Raw genomic sequence first — 25,153 nt, forward strand, 5'->3', positions numbered from 1 at the left:
TCTTATCCATTGTCCGTTCATTTGCGCCCCCTGTTGCGGGTCCGTGTTACGACCCTTTCCCAACACACAGGTCCTTAAGCAGTTTTGTTGGTATAGGATCAAATAAACAGGTTGTGCTTTTTGTAGATGTTATTAGTTTTGTCAGCATGCCTAGTGAGATACTATCAAATTCTGTAAATCTAGGTGACACCCCGGCAATGGCACCCACCTCAATAGAAGAGTGCAGTGGTTGAACCAGCGTGTGCTGGGATACATTTAACCTAATATCTTCAATTTTCTTCTCAAAGTAATCCAACAAATTTTGTGCTGAAAATAGAGAGCGACTTACAGGTGGTTGCCCATGAAGAAGTATTGCCACTGTGTCGAACAAGAACTTTGAGTTATACTTGTTTTTATCTGTCAAATCAGAATAATAGGCCTGCTTTGTAATCAATAGTGCATGTTTATAGTCTAAGATGGCCACTCTGCGCCACGTTGTGCTGCACGGTATGTACAGTTTATGATTATGTGTGTGTGCTTATGAGGGTCAATTTATTTGCAAGACATAGTGTTATATGTTTTTATCTGTTGAGTGATGTTTAACATTTTGGTTGTGTTTGTATTTATTTGTGAAGACCCAGACTAAGGACCTCAGTAGGATTAGCAGTTGAACAGTTCCGCTGTAGGGGTGGCTCCAGAGGAACACAGACAAGGTGCCTAAAAGTAGGTTTTAATTTTAAGACATTCCATGCGAAGTGTAGGTAACAAACATGAAATATTTGATATTGCTGGAACAGCCAACAGGCCAGCCTCAACTTCAGTGTCATCCAGTGCAGTAATAGGTAATAAGTTTGCAAAACATATCCCTCTATGGATCTTAAGGACATGTCTGTGAAAGCAAGCCACAGTCTCAACTTGATAAACTTCCCTCCCTAAAAGACCACTTTCACCACCGTGGATTCTCTGCATTAAATTCCCCGCCGAGCGAATTAATTCCACACCCATATTTGTTACATGCTAGAGCTCTATCTGTTTGCAGACAAAATGGCGGCACCCTCCCAAGTAGGGTGAAAGTCATCCAGCATCAGCAGATCACAGCGGCCCCAGAACAAAGGCCAATTATCAACAAAACTAAAGTTGTGTTGTCCACGAAACTCTGCCAGCCACCTATTTAATGAAAACAACCTGCTAAATGCCTCATCACCACACCAAAAGGGGAGGGGACCAGAGACCACCAGCCAATTCCGACACATCTTTCTGGCAAGATCACATGTCATCTCTATGTCCATTTTAGTGACTTCTGAGTGCTTCATTTTGACATCATTAGCACAGACATGAATAACTATATGACTGTATCTCATGTCATGTTCCTTAATCTGTTTACCGTTCTTCTGCTTCAGTACCTGAGGTGGGAGGCAACGTCATGCGCTCTAGCCCCAGGAATACAGTTAATATCAGCCGGTGTCTGCAATCTAACTTTGCGGGTGATAGAATCCCCTATCACTAAAGCCTGACATTTTGGCCTGGAGATAGGCATGGAAGTCCTCCTTGGGCTCAAAGAACTAACAGCAGGCGCATCCAGGGGAGAAAATCTGTTTATGGTTTGTAGAGGTGAAACTCATGGGTCATGTAGTTTAGATGCCACTGCCGGGCACTGAGCCCCACGTGACTTCCGCCGAGCCCATGTGACCTCCTCCGCCTAGCCACAGTCTGAAAACTGTCCTCCACAACCTGCGCTTCTGGGTTGACGCCAGTAGGCACACTAGCTGATCCAGCAACAACCATGCCCGTAACAGCTATATCCACTAGGCTAATAATCTGCTCCAGTTTACGAACATGATTCTCCAGGAGAGCCACCCTCTTTGCCAACATCATACAAGATTTCATAAAAACACCTAAAACTCCCAAAACTAGTAAAAATAACCCACTCCTAAAATGACCAAAAAATAAAAATGGTAAAATAAAATTGACTAAATAAAATAAGCTAAAATTCCCAGGAAAAGTCAGCCGAGCAAAAAGCTGCTTAGCTCGGGTTGCTTAGCTTAGGCTAACTTAGCAATAGCGTCCCGACTTTCCCACAGAGGAAAAACAAACTGACTGCTGATGTGGTGGCGGTCTCCACCACTGCAGCAGGTAAAGCTGGTAGCCTCCGGCGAGTCACTGGTTCAGCTGACGATCTCCACTGAGTTGCGTGTCCAGCTAGCGACCTTCAACAAACCGCGGGTCTGGCTAGTAAACGCCGATGGGCCGCAGGCCCGGTCGGCGGACTCAGAAAATTCATGGGTCCGGCCTGCGGCCTCCAACAAGCCGTGAGCTTGGGTGGCAGACCTCGGTGAGTCCAACTGGTGGCCTCTGAGCCACAAGCCTGGATAGCAGACACAGAGGAGCCGCGGGCCTTGTTAACAATCGCAGATGAGTCACGTGCCTGGTTTGCAACCTTCAATGAGCCATGAGCCTGGACGGGAGACCGACACAGCCGCAGGCTCAGGCGGCGGACTCTGAATGCGGCTGTATGGCCATCCGCCACAAACACCAACCGTCTGCTCTGCTGCTCGGTGCTCACACTGCTGCTCTGGTCGATCTCAGTCTGATGCTAGCTGGAAACCGCTGCAGAAGATGAATCCCGGCCAGAAACTAGCTGGCTACTGTCTGGCTGGCTGCCGAAGCCCAATAACAGTCAAAGTCCACACTTCTCAACAAAACTAAAATAAAACTGCAGCTTTTAAAAATGCAGTAAAATTAATTAAAACAACTTAAAACTTGAACTGCGTCACACTGTCATTCCTCCTCATGTTCATCTAGAACCTCTTTGTCTCCTTGAGTCTGGATGCAAGAAGGATGCTTGTGGAAGAGTCTTGTGTGGCAGTGCGGTGTCATTTTTAATTTCACTTTAATTACTTCATAATTTGGAAATGGTGTCAGAGTTGCACTTTATTTCACTGTCAAAAAAATAATCACAAAATATTCATTACTTTGAATATTTTGCTGTAAATCTTTCTTGGAACTTCAGACTCATTTGTCATGTTGAAATCCACCTGAGGAGCAGAACACTGCTCACTTTGTGTCTATGTATGTGTGTCTTTGTGCTTCTGTGCACAGAGGAGTGTTTGACAGCAGAAAGGATGTTTGTGGAATCGTGTGATTCAGTGTTTTGATGAACGCGGCCCAAGCAGCAGCGAGCCAACGTTAAATATTCAGCAGCTGCGGCGTTTTAACAGAAACTCTGTGATGCAGTGAAATTTCATGTGCAGTAACAGGAAGTTCACAGTTATGTTGAAGCTTGCTGGTTGATTGCTGTGCATCTCTGCAGCGATCCACAGTCTGAAGCTGAGCCGCAGTCATGTGGACTGGTACGGTGTCGATGAGGTGTACCTGTACAGCGACGCTACCACCTCCAAGATCGCACGCACCGTTACCCAGAAACTGGGCTTCTCCAAAGGTCAGTAATGTGTATCAGGTTTGGGTCCATAGTCCAGGCCACAGTGATGCTTCAGGACTTTCACTGCTGGAACCCTCTTCAGGTTCCTCGTGCTTGAAACTAACTTTTGGGGTCTAACCTTTTATCATGTGAAACATTAAAGACACTTAAGTGACTGGATGAGATTTTGGGCCATATTTAGGACGGAAGGGATTCAGGGTCTCACACAGACACACACACACACACACACACACACACATATACATATACATATATATATATATATATATATTCCCCCCCAGACATCATGAAAACATGAAGTTATGTCCACTACACTGCTGCCATTCTTTCCACAGCCTCGAGCAGCGGGACCCGTCTCCATCGAGGATATGTGGAGGAGGCAGCGCCTGAGGATGCGCCCCCCGAAACGACCCACATAGTCTTTGTGGTTCATGGCATCGGTCAAAAGATGGACCAGGGCCGCATCATAAGGAACACCAGCATGTGAGCTTCAAGCCCATACATGTCAACCCCTTTGAGGGTCCATCTGTATAACCAAGTGATAAAATCAACACAAAATCCTTAGAACCTCCAAATCGCACCAAAATCAGTTTTATTACAGTACACACAACCGCATAGCGGTATCACATAACTGGGGTTTTGCCCAAATATTAACTAACACCAGGGATCTCCATGGGCTCTTTTATGGTGGAAGTCCTCCACAGTTAAATCCTCTTGCTCCACAGTATACATAACAATGTCTACAAGTACATTGTAGGTATTTTGTACAAACTCAATATATTTCCGTGAATATAGTGTCACACAGCTGTTCTATTTTTACAGAAACAAGAACTCACAGAGTAACAGATCACTGCTCCTAACAATCTTTGGCCCTACCATCTGAGACTGCTCTGCCGTACAATTGGATATTGGAAAACCATGTGACGGTGAACCAATTCCAATTGGACGCTCACATTGCGCACGTCATCACACAGCTTCTATGTGGAGTACAAAGATGGTGGATGGCTGGCCAGAAGTCCGCGGAGTTAAGAAAAACAGTAAAAAAAAAAAAAAAAAAAATTACAACAGAAAACCCTGAATATCTGTAAGACTTTATTTGTACGTCCTTATGACTCTGAAACTCGGAAAAATCCGTATAATTGTATTTCCGTATAGGTTGACATGTATGCAAGCCAGATTCTAGAGGGAGCACAAAAACCCAAATGAATGCTGATTTTAATTGTTGTCTCGGCTGATGTGTAGGATGCGAGATGCTGCCAGGAAGATGGAGGAGAAACACTTCTCTGATCGCACCGCAGAGCATGTAGAATTCCTTCCTGTGGAGTGGAGGTCCAAACTGGCTCTGGATGGAGGTACCTCCAGCCAGCAAACACCCAGAACGTTTTCATGCACAAACACTGCCACATCTTCTGTCCAACATCCATCCAGCAGCTCAAGCAAGCAAAGCCGCCCAGACCTCCCGATCCACACACACCTTCTGTCCAACATAAAAATCTAGAACCTTCAAAACTTTGCACCACACCTGGAACAATGTGTTGGCCCCTTTAATTTTGTACAATACTGACATGTTTACTTTATATTTAAATATAGTTATTCTAAACTCAGTTTATTTCTGTTGTACAATTACAGCTAGTTGTGTTGCTGAGAATGTTCTTATTTTAAGGTGATTCTACAGCAAGTATAGTGAGTTCATTACATGAGATCTTGCAGATGACATAAAGGTTCAAATTTCATTCTGCATTTTATTGGAAAGGTGAACTTGGAATTTCTGACTTCTCACAAGGAAAAATACATAATAGAGTTTAATTAAGCTGTGATAAAATGTTTGACAAACCAAATAAAAACACTAAATGTAACTAATGTTGGTGTTGCTAACTCAGCAGACCAGAGTGTTATCTTATCCGTCTAGCAGCTGTCCAGCAAAACCTTTAGTTGAAATTTGTCCAGATTTTATTTGGAGTTCTTCCAGAGGGGATCTCTGGTTATGAATGTTTAACTTCATGGTGAGTGAGCACGAGGTGAGGTACATGCTGGGGGGGGGGGGGGGGGGGTCAACCCACCAAAACAACAGGCCCCGACAGCTTCTCCGGATGGGTGCTGACAGACTGCAGACCAGCTTGCTGGGATTTTCACCAAAATCTTCAACTGCTCCCTCACAGGGTCTGCTGTCCTATCATGCCTGAAGACCTCCACCATCGTCCCCCTACCCAAGAAACCCCATAACCAGCCTCAGTGACGAATGGCCTGTTGCTGTCACACCGGTGGTGAAGTGTTTAAAAAAAACAAAAAAAAAAAACTGGTTAGACGTCACATCATGTCATTCCTAAGCCCCACTTCAGACCCAAATCAATTCACTTACAAGGTCAACAGAGGACGCCGTGACCTGTTGGGAAAGTGTAGGAACACGGACCCACAACAGGGGGCGCAAATGAACGGACAATGGAGTAAGTCAAAATAACAAGCTTTACTGTTGTGAATGTGCACAACGAATACAACCAATCACAGCAATGGACAACAGTCAATTCACAAAAGTGTCGTGTGGGCAGGCTCGAAGATAGGAGACGCCTCTCCAAGGTAAGACCGGAACCACACGGCTTCCTCCGCCACAGGACCCCGGGAATACTGGAGCCGCCAAGTCCTGAACTTCCAGGTGGCCACTGCCTCCGCGTGTCGGACCTGGTACTGCTGGCGAGGAACAAAGGACAGTTAGATGGGGGCGCGTTTGCACCCAGGACTCCGAACAGCAGGGAAGTTACCTCCACCTCTGGTTGGAACAGTAATCCACAAACTAAGCACAAATCCAAAAAGATACACTCCGTAGCTTTGATACGTTACCTCTCTGGTAGAAACGATATCTCGGCGATGAGGTGGAGATGCCGTCCTGCTGATATACCCCAGTGATAATTGCCGTCAGCTGTCTCAGGTGATGGGTGACAGCTGTTACCGAGGCTGCTCCTGTGGGGCGGCGGCGCCCTCTGGTGCCTGGAGCCCGCACTCCAGGCAGGGCGCCCTCTGGTGGTGGTGGGCCAGCAGTACCTCCTCTTCAGCGGCCCACACAACAGTGACCGCTGCCCTCCACACCACGCTGACCCACCTGGACCAACAGGGTAAATACGCCCATCTTCTCTTTGTGCATTATAGTTCAGCCTTCAACACCATCCTTCCCCATGGCCTCATGAGGAACCTGCTGAACCTCAGTCTAACCTCATTCCACATGTCTTTGGATTAAGGACTTTCTGTCATATGGCTCACAGAGAGTCAGGATTGGCCCCCACATATCCACAGCTCTCACACTCAGCACCGGTTCCCCTCAAGGTTGCGTGCTGAGCCTGCTGCTTTTCACCCTCCACACCTCTGACTGCACCCCATCATCACCAGCAACACCTTCATTAAGTATGCAGATGAAACCACAGTGGTCGGTTGTATCACTGGAGGAGATGAGCCCGCCTACCGGTACAGTTTCAGTCCATCTTTAGCCACCTTAGAAAAATTATCATTCACTTTAATGCAACTGTTGCAAAGAATGCACAGTTCTCCCTCACTGTCTCCCTGGCTCAAGAACGGTTTTGCTGCCATTGCCGTAGCTTCCACAAAAGTCTATTTCTTGTCCACGCCAACATTCTCTGATTAAAATCACAGCATCACACAATCTGCAAAGAAATCTTAGTTATTTATCCCATCAAAATAATGGAGAGAGCAGCCCCTTGATCAATCAAAGACGCACAATTATAAAATGTTACTATTGCAATCGGCCACCTTGGATAAAAAAACCTTAGTTTTTACAGATTATATACCAGTAAATTAGCCATAAAATTTTGTGAACTGGATAATAGATTCGGAAAGATATTTCAATGATTTTAGTTTACTAAAAACTAACATACCAGGAGTGTCGATTTTGCAAATCAGAGATAACAAGCTTTCCCGCCAATCTAATACTCAGAAATGGGACAAGAACCCTTAAATTTAATTAAAAATATGAATTCACCAAACTATTCCCCTTGATCACAAATTATTGCAACATCAGCTTTAGGGCAAGTCCTAGACCATTTACTATAGTAAAGCAACGGCTTTGGCAGCCATATTGGATTTTCTGATAGACTGTATGATCCGATTTGCAAAATACTGGCGGAAATGGATTCCTTGACCATAAAAACCTATGGATAGACAGAGGTGTGGCCGTAGTCCTTCCAGAATAGGAGATATGACACTTTGAAGTTTAGGGGACCACGCCCGGTGGCCATCTTGGATTTGCACGATGGAAACGCCTGGTTATGATTTTTAAGCCACTAGTTGTTATTTCCCTCATCATAACTCACCAAATCATGCCAAAAAAACAACAACAAAAAACAAAACAAAGAAACAGATCTTTAGACAAGTTCCTCCCACTTAGGACCAACTTTATGTATCTTGGCAGCCATCTGGATTTTTGGTGGCCATCTTGGATTCTGGACAAATTTCAAGATGGCACAAAACCTTATTTTGAGTAGTATGGTCTGAAGTACCATAATCCGTTGAGAAAACTTTGACAGGAAAAAATGGCAGTTTTTACCTGGCTCAGCCCTGTCTAAACAGACATTCAATCCGTTATCATTGATAACGGACTGATCATATCATGGGCTTTGGTAATGGGCTAGCGGTTAAGGCATTGGGCTTGAAACCAGAAGATCCTCGGTTCAAATCCCAGCCTGACTGGAAAATCCACTAAGGGCCCTTGGGCAAGGTCTTTAATCCCCTAGTTGCTCCTGGTGTGTAGTGAACGCCTTGTATGGCAGCACCCTGACATCGGGGTGAATGTGAGGCATTATTTGTAAAGCGCTTTGAGTGTCTGATGCAGATGGAAAAGTGCTCTATAAATGCAGTCCATTTATCATTGGTGGACCTGTGTGGAAAGGGTCAGGGACTTCTGTTTCCTGGGAGTCCACATAGACTTTTTTTTTTTTCATAATTATTGTATGGCCTTGCCTTGCAATATGGAGCGCCTTGGGGCAACTGTTTGTTGTGATTTGGCACTATATAAGAAAAAAGTTGATTGATTGATTGATAGAGGGTTCCGGAGCACAGCGGTGTTCTGCTGTATCTGTTAGCTGTTTGAACTGAGCTGTTTGAGTTCTTTGAATTAACAGTCTTTTCAAGACTTTTTTACTTTTTTTTACTTTTTCACCGTGCTCCAACGCCTAAAGAAGACCTCTAACGGTCGAAGCATCGCGACGGAGCTCTTTTATCAGCTAACCTTCATCAGCGTTGGCAAGCTAACTAGCTTGCTAACGCTTTCGTTTTTATTTTTATTTTATTTTTTAGCACTGTTGTCGTGCGTTACCTGTGCTGTTCCACAGCCTGTCCAGTGGATTTTTATTTTATTTTTTACCACTGTTGTCGTGCTGCTCCACAGCCTGTCTAGTGGATTTTTATTTTATTTTAGCACTGTTGTCGTGCGTTACCTGTGCTGCTCCACAGCCTGTCTAGTGGATTTTTATTTTATTTTTTACCACTGTTGTCGTGTGTTACCTGTGCTGCTCCACAGCCTGTCCAGTGGATTTTTATTTTTATTTTATTTTTTAGCACTGTTGTTGTGCGTTACCTGTGCTGCTCCACAGCCTGTCTAGTGGATTTTTATTTTTATTTTATTTTATTTTTTAGCACTGTTGTTGTGCGTTACCTGTGCTGCTCCACAGCCTGTCTAGTGGATTTTTATTTTATTTTTTACCACTGTTGTCGTGTGTTACCTGTGCTGCTCCACAGCCTGTCTAGTGGATTTTTATTTTATTTTAGCACTGTTGTCGTGCGTTGCCTGTGCTGCTCCACAGCCTGTCCAGTGGATTTTTATTTTATTTTATTTTTTAGCACTGTTGTTGTGTGTTACCTGTGCTGCTCCACAGCCTGTCTAGTGGATTTTTATTTTATTTTATTTTTTACCACTGTTGTCGTGTGTTACCTGTGCTGCTCCACAGCCTGTCTAGTGGATTTTTATTTTATTTTAGCACTGTTGTCGTGCGTTACCTGTGCTGCTCCACAGCCTGTCTAGTGGATTTTTATTTTATTTTAGCACTGTTGTCGTGCGTTACCTGTGCTGCTCCACAGCCTGTCTAGTGTCGGATTCCCTGTTTGGGAATCCGCTAGCTTAGCGTAGCTACTAGCTCTTAGCCGTTTTAGCATGGCGGCTTCTCCTGTCTCTCCCGTACTTTTCTGCTCTGGGTGTGAAATGTTTAGTTATTCCTCGGCCTCTTTTAGCAGTAACGGTACATGTAATAAGTGCAGCTTATTCGTAGCTTTGGAGGCCAGGCTGGGCGAATTGGAGGCTCGGCTCCGCACCGTGGAAAATTCTACAGCTAGCCAGGCCCCTGTAGTCGGTGCGGACCAATGTAGCTTAGCCGCCGTTAGTTCCCCCCTGGCAGACCCCGTGCAGTCGGGAAGGCAGGCTGACTGGGTGACTGTGAGGAGGAAGCGTAGCCCTAAACAGAAGCCCCGTGTACACCGTCAACCCGTTCACATCTCTAACCGTTTTTCCCCACTCGACGATACACTCGCCGAGGATCAAACTCTGGTTATTGGCGACTCTGTTTTGAGAAATGTGAAGTTAGCGACACCAGCAACCATTGTCAATTGTCTTCCGGGGGCCAGAGCAGGCGACATCGAAGGACATTTGAAATTGCTGGCTAAGGCTAAGCGTAAATTTGGTAAGATTGTAATTCACGTCGGCAGTAATGACACTCGGTTACGCCAATCGGAGGTCACTAAAATTAACATTGAATCGGTGTGTAACTTTGCAAAAACAATGTCGGACTCTGTTGTTTTCTCTGGGCCCCTCCCCAATCAGACCGGGAGTGACATGTTTAGCCGCATGTTCTCCTTGAATTGCTGGCTGTCTGAGTGGTGTCCAAAAAATGAGGTGGGCTTCATTGATAATTGGCAAAGCTTCTGGGGAAAACCTGGTCTTGTTAGGAGAGACGGCATCCATCCCACTTTAGAGGGAGCAGCTCTCATTTCTAGAAATCTGGCCAATTTTTTGGGATCCTCCAAACTGTGACTGTCTAGCGTTGGGACCAGGAGGCAGAGCTGTGGTCTTATACACCTCTCTGCAGCTTCTCTCCCCCTGCCATCCCCCTATTACCCCATCCCCGTAGAGACGGTGCCTGCTCCCAGACCACCAATAACTAGCAAAAATCTATTTAAGCATAAAAATTCAAAAAGAAAAAATAATATAGCACCTTCAATTGCACCACAGACTAAAACAGTTAAATGTGGTCTATTAAACATTAGGTCTCTTTCTTCTAAGTCCCTGTTGGTAAATGATATAATAATTGATCAACGTATTGATTTATTCTGCCTAACAGAAACTTGGTTACAGCAGGATGAATATGTTAGTTTAAATGAGTCAACACCCCCGAGTCACACTAACTGTCAGAATGCTCGTAGCACGGGCCGGGGCGGAGGATTAGCAGCAATCTTCCATTCCAGCTTATTAATTAATCAAAAACCTAGACAGAGCTTTAATTCATTTGAAAGCTTGTCTCTTAGTCTTGTCCATCCAAATTGGAAGTCCCAAAAAACCAGTTTTATTTGTTATTATCTATCGTCCACCTGGTCGTTACTGTGAGTTTCTCTGTGAATTTTCAGACCTTTTGTCTGACTTAGTGCTTAGCTCAGATAAGATAATTATAGTGGGCGATTTTAACATCCACACAGATGCTGAGAATGACAGCCTCAACACTGCATTTAATCTATTATTAGACTCTATCGGCTTTGCTCAAAAAGTAAATGAGTCCACCCACCACTTTAATCATATTTTAGATCTTGTTCTGACTTATGGTATGGAAATAGAAGACTTAACAGTATTCCCTGAAAACTCCCTTTTGTCTGATCATTTTTTAATAACATTTACATTTACCCTGATGGACTACCCTGCAGTGGGGAATAAGTTTCATTACACTAGAAGTCTTTCAGAAAGCGCTGTAACTAGGTTTAAGGATATGATTCCTTCTTTATGTTCTCTAATGTCATATACCAACACAGAGCAGAGTAGCTACCTAAACTCTGTAAGGGAGTTAGAGTATCTTGTCAATAGTTTTACATCCTCATTGAAGACAACTTTGGATGCTGTAGCTCCTCTGAAAAAGAGAGCTTTAAATCAGAAGTGTCTGACTCCGTGGTATAACTCACAAACTCGTAGCTTAAAGCAGATAACCCGTAAGTTGGAGAGGAAATGGCGTCTCACTAATTTAGAAGATCTTCACTTAGCCTGGAAAAAGAGTTTGTTGCTCTATAAGAAAGCCCTTCGTGAAGCTAGGACATCTTTCTACTCATCACTAATTGAAGAAAATAAGAACAACCCCAGGTTTCTTTTCAGCACTGTAGCCAGGCTGACAAAGAGTCAGAGCTCTATTGAGCTGAGTATTCCATTAACTTTAACTAGTAATGACTTCATGACTTTCTTTGCTAACAAAATTTTGACTATTAGAGAAAAAATTACTCATAACCATCCCAAAGATGTATCATTATCTTTGGCTGCTTTCAGTGATGCCGGTATTTGGTTAGACTCTTTCTCTCCGATTGTTCTGTCTGAGTTATTTTCATTAGTTACTTCATCCAAACCATCAACATGCTTATTAGACCCCATTCCTGCCAGGCTGCTCAAGGAAGTCCTACCATTATTTAATGCTTCAATCTTAAATATGATCAATCTATCTTTGTTAGTTGGTTATGTACCACAGGCCTTTAAGGTGGCAGTAATTAAACCATTACTTAAAAAGCCATCACTTGACCCAGCTATCTTAGCTAATTATAGGCCAATCTCCAACCTTCCTTTTCTCTCAAAGATTCTTGAGAGGGTAGTTGTAAAACAGCTAACTGATCACCTGCAGAGGAATGGTCTATTTGAAGAGTTTCAGTCAGGTTTTAGAATTCATCATAGTACAGAAACAGCATTAGTGAAGGTTACAAATGATCTTCTTATGGCTTCGGACAGTGGACTTATCTCTGTGCTTGTTCTGTTGGACCTCAGTGCTGCTTTTGATACTGTTGACCATAAAATTTTATTACAGAGATTAGAGCATGTCATAGGTATTAAAGGCATTGCGTTGCGGTGGTTTGAATCATATTTGTCTAATAGATTACAGTTTGTTCATGTAAATGGGGAATCTTCTTCACAGACTAAAGTTAATTATGGAGTTCCACAAGGTTCTGTGCTAGGACCAATTTTATTCACTTTATAAATGCTTCCCTTGGGCAGTATTATTAGACGGTATTGCTTAAATTTTCATTGTTACGCAGATGATACCCAGCTTTATCTATCCATGAAGCCAGAGGATACGCACCAATTAGCTAAACTGCAGGATTGTCTTACAGACATAAAGACATGGATGACCTCTAATTTCCTGCTTTTAAACTCAGATAAAACTGAAGTTATTGTACTTGGCCCCACAAATCTTAGAAGCATGGTGTCTAACCAGATCCTTACTCTGGATGGCATTTCCCTGATCTCTAGTAATACTGTGAGAAATCTTGGAGTTATTTTTGATCAGGATATGTCATTCAAAGCGCATATTAAACAATATGTAGGACTGCCTTTTTGCATTTACGCAATATCTCTAAAATCAGAAAGGTCTTGTCTCAGAGTGATGCTGAAAAACTAATTCATGCATTTGTTTCCTCTAGGCTGGACTATTGTAATTCATTATTATCAGGTTGTCCTAAAAGTTCCCTAAAAAGCCTTCAGTTGGTTCAGAATGCTGCAGCTAGAGTACTGACGGGGACTAGCAGGAGAGAGCATATCTCACCCGTGTTGGCCTCCCTTCATTGGCTTCCTGTTAATGCTAGAATAGAATTTAAAATTCTTCTTCTTACTTATAAGGTTTTGAATAATCAGGTCCCATCTTATCTTAGGGACCTCATAGTACCATATTACCCCATTAGAGCGCTTCGCTCTCAGACTGCGGGCTTACTTGTAGTTCCTAGGGTTTGTAAGAGTAGAATGGGAGGCAGAGCCTTCAGCTTTCAGGCTCCTCTCCTGTGGAACCAGCTCCCAATTCAGATCAGGGAGACAGATACCCTCTCTACTTTTAAGATTAGGCTTAAAACTTTCCTTTTCGCTAAGGCTTATAGTTAGGGCTGGATCGGGTGACCCTGGACCATCCCTTGGTTATGTTGCTTTAGACGTAGACTGTGTTTCATAATTATTGTATGGCCTTGCCTTGCAATGTGGAGCGCCTTGGGGCAACTGTTTGTTGTGATTTGGCGGTATACAAGAAAAAAGTTGATTGAGTTGATTGATAGAGGAGAAACTGACCTGGGACAGGAACACGACACACTTAGTGAAGAAGGCACAGCAAAGACTTCCCTTTTTTGGGAATCCTCAGGAAAACTAACATCAACCAGAGATGTCTGGTGTCTTTTTCCCGCTCTACCATGGAGAGCATCCTCACAGACTGCCTCTGGATGTGGTTTACCAGCTGCACGGGGCAAACAGGAAAGAGCTCCAGAGAAGATCACTGGGTGCCCTCTACCCACACTGCGGGACCTTCATGGCTGTGACTGTCTCAGGAGAGGCAACACTATCCTGAAGGAGTCGTCCCACCCTGGACACTCTGTGTTTGAGCTGCTGCCATCAGGCAGACGGTACAGGACCATTAAAGCAAGAACAAACAGACTGAAAAACAGTTTCTACACAACTGCTGTTAGAACTTTGACTGAGTAAATACATGGGAATGAGGGAGCCCAGTGGAATAGTTGGTGAAAGTAGAGTTTGAATACTTGGTGGAGAATGTGGTACCCAGCTAACACATAACTTTTAGTAATGTTATATATTGTTATATTTAGATTATGATTATCAGAAACGTTTCTAGAACATTTTCCTTACATTATTACTTCCTTTTATACTTGTATAAGAATAAGATCAACTTTATCCCGAAGGAAATTACTTTTCCAGAGTACCAAAAGGAAATTACTTTTCCAGAGTACCATAACGCTAATGGTAAACGGTGAACAGTTTTCTTTTAAGACATTTGCACAAGATGTTTGACAATATTGCACATAATTCTGAGTAACTGAATAACTCTGTTCATAATGTATTCATCCTGCAGAAGGGGGAGGAGTTATACAGCCTGATTGCCACAGGTAGGACACATCTCCTGTGGCCTTCTGTGGTGCACCTCGGTGACCTCAGTCTATAGCTGAAGGTGCTCTGACAGGACATCAGTGTGGCACGCAGGGGGTGGGAGGTGTTGAACAGTCCTCAACATCCTCTGACACCTCTGCCACAGAAATTAGCTCCATCCTCAGAACAGAGTCAGCTCTCCTGATGAGCTTATCGAGTCTGTTCAAGTCAGCTGCCTTCAGCCTGCTGCGCCAGCACACTGCTGTGTCGAAGATGAGGCTGGAGACCACTGAGTGCTAAAACCTCTGCCAACATATTTCTGCAGACATTGAAAGATCTGAGTCTCCTGAGGAAGAACAGTCGGCTCTGACCTCTTAGACACAGCATCTGTGTTTACAGTCCAGTTTGTCTGTGTGGACACCCAGGTACTTATAGTTGTCCACAATGTCCACCTCAGTTCAACTGATGGTAAGTGGGGTCGGATGAGTCTTTCATCAATCAATCAATCAATCAACTTTTTTCTTATGTAGCGCCAAATCACAACAAACAGTTGCCCCAAGGCGCTCTATATTGTAAGGCAAGGCCATACAATAATTATGAAAAACCCCAACGGTCAAAACGACCCCCTATGAGCAAGCACTTGGCTACAGTGGGAAGGAAAAACTCCCTTTTAACAGGAAGAAACCTCCAGCAGAACCAGGCTCAGGGAGGGGCAGTCTTCTGCTGAGACTGGTTGGGGCTGAGGGAAAGAACCAGGAAAAAGACATGCTGTGAAGGGGGGCAGAGATCGATCACTAATGATTAAATGCAGTGATGCATACGGAGCAAAAAGAGAAAGAAACAGTGCATCATGGGAACCCCCCCACAGTCTACGTCTAAAGCAGCATAACCAAGGGATGGTCCAGGGTCACCTAATCCAGCCCTAACTATAAGCCTTAGCGAAAAGGAAAGTTTTAAGCCTAATCTTAAAAGTAGAGAGGGTATCTGTCTCCCTGATCTGAATTGGGAGCTGGTTCCACAGGAGAGGAGCCTGAAAGCTGAAGGCTCTGCCTCCCATTCTACTCTTACAAACCCTAGGAACTACAAGTAAGCCTGCAGTCTGAGAGCGACACGCTCTAATGGGGTAATATGGTACTACGAGGTCCCTAAGATAAGATGGGACCTGATTATTCAAAACCTTATAAGTAAGAAGAAGAATTTTAAATTCTATTCTAGAATTAACAGGAAGCCAATGAAGAGAGGCCAACACGGGTGAGATATGCTCTCTCCTGCTAGTCTCTGTCAGTACTCTAGCTGCAGCATTCTGAACCAACTGAAGGCTTTTTAGGGAACTTTTAGGACAACCTGATAATAATGAATTACAATAGTCCAGCCTAGAGGAAATAAATGCATGAATTAATTTTTCAGCATCACTCTGAGACAAGACCTTTCTGATTTTAGAGATATTGCGTAAATGCAAAAAGGCAGTCCTACATATTTGTTTAATATGCGCTTTGAATGACATATCCTGATCAAAAATGACTCCAAGATTTCTCACAGTATTACTAGAGATCAGGGAAATGCCATCCAGAGTAAGGATCTGGTTAGACACCATGCTTCTAAGATTTGTGGGGCCAAGTACAATAACTTCAGTTTTATCTGAGTTTAAAAGCAGGAAATTAGAGGTCATCCATGTCTTTATGTCTGTAAGACAATCCTGCAGTTTAGCTAATTGGTGTGTATCCTCTGGCTTCATGGATAGATAAAGCTGGGTATCATCTGCGTAACAATGAAAATTTAAGCAATACTGTCTAATAATACTGCCTAAGGGAAGCATGTATAAAGTGAATAAAATTGGTCCTAGCACAGAACCTTGTGGAACTCCATAATTAACTTTAGTCTGTGAAGAAGATTCCCCATTTACATGAACAAATTGTAATCTATTAGACAAATATGATTCAAACCACCGCAGCGCAGTGCCTTTAATACCTATGGCATGCTCTAATCTCTGTAATAAAATTTTATGGTCAACAGTATCAAAAGCAGCACTGAGGTCCAACAAAACAAGCACAGAGATAAGTCCACTGTCCGAAGCCATAAGAAGATCATTTGTAACCTTCACTAATGCTGTTTCTGTACTATGATGAATTCTAAAACCTGACTGAAACTCTTCAAATAGACCATTCCTCTGCAGGTGATCAGTTAGCTGTTTTACAACTACCCTCTCAAGAATCTTTGAGAGAAAAGGAAGGTTGGAGATTGGCCTATAATTAGCTAAGATAGCTGGGTCAAGTGATGGCTTTTTAAGTAATGGTTTAATTACTGCCACCTTAAAGGCCTGTGGTACATAACCATCTAACAAAGATAGATTGATCATATTTAAGATTGAAGCATTGAATAATGGTAGGACTTCCTTGAGCAGCCTGGCAGGAATGGGGTCTAATAAACATGTTGATGGTTTGGATGAAGTAACTAATGAAAATAACTCAGACAGAACAATCGGAGAGAAAGAGTCTAACCAAATACCGGCATCACTGAAAGCAGCCAAAGATAACGATACGTCTTTGGGATGGTTATGAGTAATTTTTTCTCTAATAGTCAAAATTTTGTTAGCAAAGAAAGTCATGAAGTCATTACTAGTTAAAGTTAATGGAATACTCAGCTCAATAGAGCTCTGACTCTTTGTCAGCCTGGCTACAGTGCTGAAAAGAAACCTGGAGTTGTTCTTATTTTCTTCAATTAGTGATGAGTAGAAAGATGTCCTAGCTTTACGGAGGGCTTTTTTATAGAGCAACAAACTCTTTTTCCAGGCTAAGTGAAGATCTTCTAAATTAGTGAGACGCCATTTCCTCTCCAACTTACGGGTTATCTGCTTTAAGCTACGAGTTTGTGAGTTATACCACGGAGTCAGACATTTCTGATTTAAAGCTCTCTTTTTCAGAGGAGCTACAGCATCCAAGGTTGTCTTCAATGAGGATGTAAAACTATTGACGAGATACTCTAACTCCCTTACAGAGTTTAGGTAGCTACTCTGCTCTGTGTTGGTATATGGCATTAGAGAACATAAAGAAGGAATCATATCCTTAAACCTAGTTACAGCGCTTTCTGAAAGACTTCTAGTGTAATGAAACTTATTCCCCACTGCTGGGTAGTCCATCAGGGTAAATGTAAATGTTATTAAAAAATGATCAGACAGAAGGGAGTTTTCAGGGAATACTGTTAAGTCTTCTATTTCCATACCATAAGTCAGAACAAGATCTAAGATATGATTAAAGTGGTGGGTGGACTCATTTACTTTTTGAGCAAAGCCAATAGAGTCTAATAATAGATTAAATGCAGTGTTGAGGCTGTCATTCTCAGCATCTGTGTGGATGTTAAAATCGCCCACTATAATTATCTTATCTGAGCTAAGCACTAAGTCAGACAAAAGGTCTGAAAATTCACAGAGAAACTCACAGTAACGACCAGGTGGACGATAGATAATAACAAATAAAACTGGTTTTTGGACTTCCAATTTGGATGGACAAGACTAAGAGACAAGCTTTCAAATGAATTAAAGCTCTGTCTGGGTTTTTGATTAGTTAATAAGCTGAAATGGAAGATTGCTGCTAATCCTCCGCCCCGGCCCGTGCTACGAGCATTCTGACAGTTAGTGTGACTCGGGGGTGTTGACTCATTTAAACTAACATATTCATCCTGCTGTAACCAGGTTTCTGTTAGGCAGAATAAATCAATACGTTGATCAATTATTATATCATTTACCAACAGGGACTTAGAAGAGAGAGACCTAATGTTTAATAGACCACATTTAACTGTTTTAGTCTGTGGTGCAGTTGAAGGTGCTATATTATTTTTTCTTTTTGAATTTTTATGCTTAAATAGATTTTTGCTGGTTATTCGTGGTCTGGGAGCAGGCACCGTCTCCACGGGGATGGGGCAACGAGGGGACGGCAGGGGGAGAGAAGCTGCAGAGAGGTGTGTAAGACTACAGCTCTGCCTCCTGGTCCCAACGCTAGACAGTCACAGTTTGGAGGATCCAAGAAAATTGGCCAGATTTCTAGAAATGAGAGCTGCTCCATCCAAAGTGGGATGGATGCCGTCTCTCCTAACAAGACCAGGTTTTCCCCAGAAGCTTTGCCAATTATCAATGAAGCCCACCTCATTTTTTGGACACCACTCAGACAGCCAGCAATTCAAGGAGAACATGCGGCTAAACATGTCACTCCCGGTCTGATTGGGGAGGGGCCCAGAGAAAACAACAGAGTCCGACATTGTTTTTGCAAAGTTACACACCGATTTAATGTTAATTTTAGTGACCTCCGATTGGCGTAACCGAGTGTCATTACTGCTGACGTGAATTACAATCTTACCAAATTTACGCTTAGCCTTAGCCAGCAATTTCAAATGTCCTTCAATGTTGCCTGCTCTGGCCCCCGGAAGACAATTGACAATGGTTTCATCTTCTGAAGTCCACCACCAGCTCCTTCATCTTACAACGCCAATTCCAGTGAAGTTGGGACGTTTGTAAAATGTAAATAAAAACGGAATACAATGATTTTCAAATCCTCTTCAACCTATATTCAATTGAATACACCACAAAGACAAGATATTTAATGTTCAAACTGATAAACTTTATTGTTTTTGTGCAAATATTCACTCATTTTGAAATGGATGCCTGCAACATGTTTCAAAAAAGCTGGGACAGTGGTATGTTTCCCACTGTTACATCACCTTTCCTTCTAACAACACTCAATAAGTGTTTTGGAACTGAGGACACTAATTGTTGGAGCTTTGTAGGTGGAATTCTTTCCCATTCTTGCTTGATGTATGTCTTCAGTTGTTCAACAGTCCGGGGTCTCCGTTGTCGTATTTTGGGCTTCATAATGTGCCACACATTTTCAATGGGCGACAGGTCTGGACTGCAGGCAGGCCAGTCTAGTACCCGCACTCTTTTACTACGAAGCCATGCTGTTGTAAGACGTGCAGAATGTAGCTTGGCATTGTCTTGCTGAAATAAGCAGGGACGTCCCTGAAAAAGACATTGCTTGGGTGGCAGCATGTGTTGCTCCAAAATCTGGATGTACCTTTCAGCATTGATGGTGCCATCACAAATGTGTAAGTTGTCCATGCCATGGGCACTAACACACCCCCATACCATCACAGATGCTGGCTGTTGAACTTTGGTAGCAATCTGGATGGTCTTTTTCCTCTTTTGTCCGGAGGACACAGCGTCCATGATTTCCAAAAACAATTTGAAATGTGGACTCATCAGACCACAGCACACGTTTCCACTTTGCGTCTGTCCATTTCAAATGAGCTCAGGCCCAGAGAAGGCGGCGGCGTTTCTGGATGTTGTTGATGTTTGGCTTTTGCTTTGCATGGTAGAGTTTTAACTTGCACTTGTAGATGTAGCGACGAACTGTGTTAACTGACAATGGTTTTCTGAATTGTTCCTGAGCCCACGCGGTAAGATCCTTTACATGATGTCGGTTTTTAATGCAGTGCCGCCTGAGGGATCAAAGGTCACGGGCATTCAATGTTGGTTTTCAGCCTTGGCGCTTACGTGTAGAAAATTCTCCAGATTCTCTGAATCTTCTGATTATATTATGGACTGTAAATGATGGAATCCCTAAATTCCTTGCAATTCAGCGTTGAGAAACATTGTTCTTAAACTGTTAGACTATTTTTTTTTTCACGCAATTGTTTACAAAGTGGTGATCCTCACCCTATCTTTGCTTGTGAATAGCTGAGCCTTTTGGGGATGCTCCGTTTATACCCAATCATGACACTCACCTGTTTCCAGTTAGGTGTTCTTTGAGCATTCATCAACTTTCTCACTCTTTTGTTGCCCTGTCCCAACTGAAGCCGTACATCAAGCAAGAATGGGAAAGAATTCCACCTACAAAGCTTCAACAATTAGTGTCCTCAGTTCCAAAATGCTTATTGAGTGTTGTTAAAAAGAAAGGTGATGTAACACAGTGGTAAACATACCACTGTCCCAGCTTTTTTGAAACGTGTTACAGGCATGTATTTCAAAATGAGCAAATATTTGCACAAAAGCAAAGTTTATCAGTTTGAACATTAAATATCTTGTCTTTGTGGTGTATTCAATTGAATATAGGTTGAAGAGGATTTGCATATCATTGTATTCTGTTTTTATTTACATTTCATGCAATGTCCTAACTTTAATGGAATTGGGGTTGTAAATGCGTTGAGCTGCAGGTGGTTGAGTCCACACCACTCCACAAACCTGTCCACCACACTCCTGTACTCAGTCTCCTGGTCACTGTCCACAATGGCAGAGTTGTCCAAAAATCTCTGCAGGTTGCAGGACTGTGACCAGAACCTGACGTCTGAGGTGTAGAGTGTGAACAGAAAGGGAGACAGGACTGTCTCCTGTTGTGCCCCCCTGTTGCTGCTGATGGTGTCGGATGTAATGTCCCAAAGCCTCAGATACTGTGGGCGGCAGTGAGGTAGTTGGTAATCCAGGCTACTAGTGGAGCCGCCACCTTCATGTCACGTAGCTTATTGCTGAGCAAGTCGGGCTGGATGGTGTTGAACGCACTGGAGAAGTTAAAGAACATGACTCTCACAGTGCTGCCTGCCTCCTCCAAGTGAGAATAAGGTCTGTGCAGCATGAAGATGATGGCATCCTCCACTCCCCTGTTGGGGTGGTACACAAATTGCAGGGGGTCCAGTGATGATTCAGTGACTGCACAGAAATGCCTCAGGATGAGCCTCTCGAGTGACTTCATAAGGTGTGATGTTAGGGTCACAGGTCCGTACTCATTAAGTGTATCGGGGTTCTTCTTCTTGGGCACAGGAACCAGACATGAGGTTTTCCACCACTCAGGAACAACCATCTGGCTCAGGCTCAAGTGGAAGATGTGCTGGAAAATCTCACATACCTGGATAGCACATCCGTTCAGCACTCTGGGGCTGAGGCCATCAGGACCCACAGCCTTTATATGTTGACAAGTCATGTTTATTGTTGGGGGACATCTGACAAATATATTAATTCTCATAGGGGCGCTAGCCAAGTGGTTAATGTGTGTGGTTTCAGTGTGGAATGTTCCTGGTTCAAACCTCACTGCTGCCACATTTCTCCATGTCATGTGAAGTTGCATCGGGAAGGGCATGTAGTGTAGAACTTCAGAGTCAACATGCAAGCCCACCTTGTATCTGCTGTGTGCACCCCTAATGAAAACAAGGAAGCAGTTGAAGGGACTTACCGTACTTTTATATAGTCCAAACATGAATGTTAGACCTAACGTTCTGGGAACGTTTGAACTAACGTTATTGTCAAATGTTCTGGGAACCAAAAAGAAACTTTCCTTAAAAACATTCTGAGAATAAATGAGTGTTTACATTTACGTTGCCACATTTAATGGAGTGAAAGCCTTGTCTACTTCTGTGGCAACGCATTAATCACTCAACTGTGACTGAACTCAAAGCTAGACTGCCTGAAATTTTCACTTCAGGTTTGGAGAATGTTCAATTAGTGGATAGTCTTGCAGATGGCTTGAATTCAGCGCACAGGGCTACACTGGATAAGGTTGCACCTCCTCTTTTAAGGCCACGTCTTCCCAAGGCACAGTCACCTTGGTTCATTGGTTACTTGTGTGACCTTAGACAGAAGGCTCGAGGTTTGGAATGGAAATGGCATAGTTCCAAAATAGAGGTGTTCCACCTTGCATGGCGTGATGCTATCTTAGATTATAAGCATGCACTACTGGTTACAAAGTGGGCCTATTATTCTGATTTGATCAATAAAAACAAGCATAATTCTAAGTTTTTGTTTGAAACTGTAGCATTTCTCATTCATGGACGGCCACCTGTTATTCACTTTCCCTTTTCAGCACTACTTCTTGGACTATTTCGAGAAGAAAGTTGAGGATATTAGGTTGAGCATATCTCAGCAAGCCTTGGTCCAACCACCGCATACTGCTATGGAAGTGAATGCTCCCACTGAGGTGTTACCAAGATTTATAGATTTTGATGGTATCTCGCTCAGCGCACTGACGAAGCTCATGACGTCTACTCAAAGCACAACCTGCTTATTTGATCCTATACCAACAAAACTGTTTAAGGACCTGTGGTCCACTCTTGGGCCGACTGTGCTGGAAATGATAAATCTCTCATTAACTTCTGGATCTGTTCCTAAGTGTTTCAAGTATGCAGTGAGTAAACCATTACATAAGAAATCCAATCTTGACCCTAGTGTATTAAAAAATTATAGGCAGATACCAAATCTATCACTTTGTTCGCAAATCCTGAAAAAAGTGGTTTAGCGACAGGTTGTGGTCTACCTCACTGAGAATAATCTTTTTGAGCCATTGCAGTCTGCTTTTAGAAAATGTCACTCCACAGAGACAGCACTTACTAAAGTTGTGAATAACCTTTTGCGAACAATGGACTCGGATACCCCTACAGTGTTGGTACTGTTGGATCTTAGTGCTGCATTTGACACTGTGGATCATCATCATATTTTACTCGATAGGCTGGAGAATCATTTTGGGATTACTGGAACTGCCCTTGCATGGTTGATGTCATACCTGTCCAGTCGTTCTTCCTGTGTGTTTTGCAGTGGTACTTCCTCTGATCTTAGGGACATGAAGTTTGGGGTTCATTATGGATCCGTTGTAGGCCCCCTCCTTTTTTCCCTTTATGTAGCACCCCTTGGGAATATACTGCAGCGTTTTGGGATTCTCTTTCATTGCTATGCTGATGACACCCAATTGTACATGCTTACATTCTGATAAGACTGAAGTTATGGTTCTTGGTACAGCGAGGTATCTGCATCAATTTGATCAGCTAGTGCTTCGCTTAGGTTTGTTTGTCATACATCACGCTGACAAAGTGAGGAACCTTGGGGTAATTTTTGATCCTATGTTGTCTTTTGACCTCCACATTAGAGACATTACGAGGACTGCTTTCTTCCATTTGCGAAATATAGCGAAGATTTGTCCCATCCTGTCTATGGCTGATGCTGAGACTTTGATTCATGCATTTGTCTCTTCTAGATTGGACTATTGTAATGCTCTGTTTTGTGGTTTACCGCAGTCCAGGATTAGGGGTCTTCAACTGGTTCAAAATGCTGCTGCCAGACTTTTAACACAAAGCAGAAAGTTTGACCACATTGCGCCCATTTTGACGTGTCTTCACTGGCTTCCAGTCACTGCAAGATCAGATTTAAGGTTCTGTTATTAGTTTATAAAATTGTTCATGAACTTGCACCTCCCTATCTGGCTGACCTGGTAAGCCCCTATGTACTAGGTCGGCCCTGCGTTCTCAGGATGCAGGACTTCTATGTGTTCCCAGGGTGAATAAAAAGTCTGCCGGCCACAGAGCTTTCTCCTCCCGTGCTCCATCTCTGTGGAAAGATCTCCCGGCACACATACGGCAGTCGGATACTGTGGAGACTTTTAAATCACGTTTAAAGACTCATTTGTTTTCCTTGTTTTATCATTAGTGTTATGATGTGTTTTTATTCTTTTATGGTTTTGTCTTTTTATTGTGTTTTTAAATTTTTAATTCAGTTTTTCTGTTTTTATTATGTTGTGTGAAGCGCCTTGAGACGATTTCATTGTGAATTGGCGCTATATAAATTAATTGATTTGATTTGAGAACTTTACAATTAACGGTCTGATAACATTTGGCCAATGTTCTTAAAACATTTTGGAAACTTTATTTTCTTAGTTGGGTACAGAGGTGAAGAAAAGAGTGCAGGCAGGGTGGAGTGGGTGGAGAAAGGTGACAGGAGGGATTTGTGACCGAAGAATATCTGCAAGAGTGAAGGGGAAAGTTTACAAAACAGTAGTGAGACCAGCTATGTTGGATGGCTTAGAGACGATGGCACTAACAAAAAGACAGGAGGCGGAGCTGAAGATGCTGCGATTCTCTTTGGGAGTGACGAGGATGGACAGGATTAGGAATGAACATGTCAGAGGGACAGCTCAGGTGGGACAATTTGGAGACGAAATCAGAGAGATGAGATTGAGATGGTTTGGACATGTGCAGAGGAGGGACCCAGGGTATATAGGGAGAAGGATGTTGAGGATGGAGCCACCAGGCAGGAGAAGAAGAGGGAGGACAAAGAGGAGGTTTATGGATATGCTGAGGGAGGACATGCAGGTGGTTGGTGAGACAGAGGAAGATACAGAGGACAGGGTGAGATGGAAACAGACGATCTGCTGTGGGGACCCCTAACGGGAGCAGTTGAAAGAATTGACAATTGATAAATTAGCTATGCAGGGGGGCGGGAATGAAGCAGTGTTATGTCAGATGAAATCAGTATTCTGTTCAAGTGATTTGTCATCTGAACTAACCAAAATCCAGGCAGTGTTTGGGCTCATCACAGCACTCTACCCATTTTTGTGCTCTTCTTCCAGCTGATTACTGTTCCAGATAAGACCAAGTGTCGTGGGTTGATCAGGGCTCTACTTTCTTTGTCTCACAGACACAGTGGAGTCCATCACACCGGACAAAGTCAGAGGTCTCAGAGACATGCTGAACAGCAGCGCCATGGACATCATGTACTACACCAGCCCTCTGTACAGAGATGAGGTGACACAGTGCTCCACAGTGCCCCCTCTAATGTGATCAGAATTTACATTAACACATACTGAAACCAAAGCTGTGTACACCTACCAGCAGAACAGTTTTAC

The 25,153-nt window shown here is 43.2% G+C and overlaps 1 protein-coding gene across 1 annotated transcript in view; it reads left to right on the top strand.

Annotated features, from left to right (window-relative positions):
- Positions 1–25,153, top strand: part of ddhd1b (DDHD domain containing 1b) — a 137,866-nt gene that overhangs the window by 14,504 nt on the left and 98,209 nt on the right. Inside the window, exons 3-6 of the mRNA XM_034162273.1 lie at positions 3,290–3,418; positions 3,754–3,901; positions 4,661–4,770; positions 24,946–25,052. Coding sequence (XP_034018164.1) covers positions 3,290–3,418; positions 3,754–3,901; positions 4,661–4,770; positions 24,946–25,052 — 494 coding nt within the window. The remainder of the gene's footprint in view (positions 1–3,289; positions 3,419–3,753; positions 3,902–4,660; positions 4,771–24,945; positions 25,053–25,153) is intronic.

The sequence above is a fragment of the Thalassophryne amazonica genome, chromosome 21 (genome assembly GCF_902500255.1).
Source record: "Thalassophryne amazonica chromosome 21, fThaAma1.1, whole genome shotgun sequence".
NCBI classification, from domain to species: domain Eukaryota; kingdom Metazoa; phylum Chordata; class Actinopteri; order Batrachoidiformes; family Batrachoididae; genus Thalassophryne; species Thalassophryne amazonica.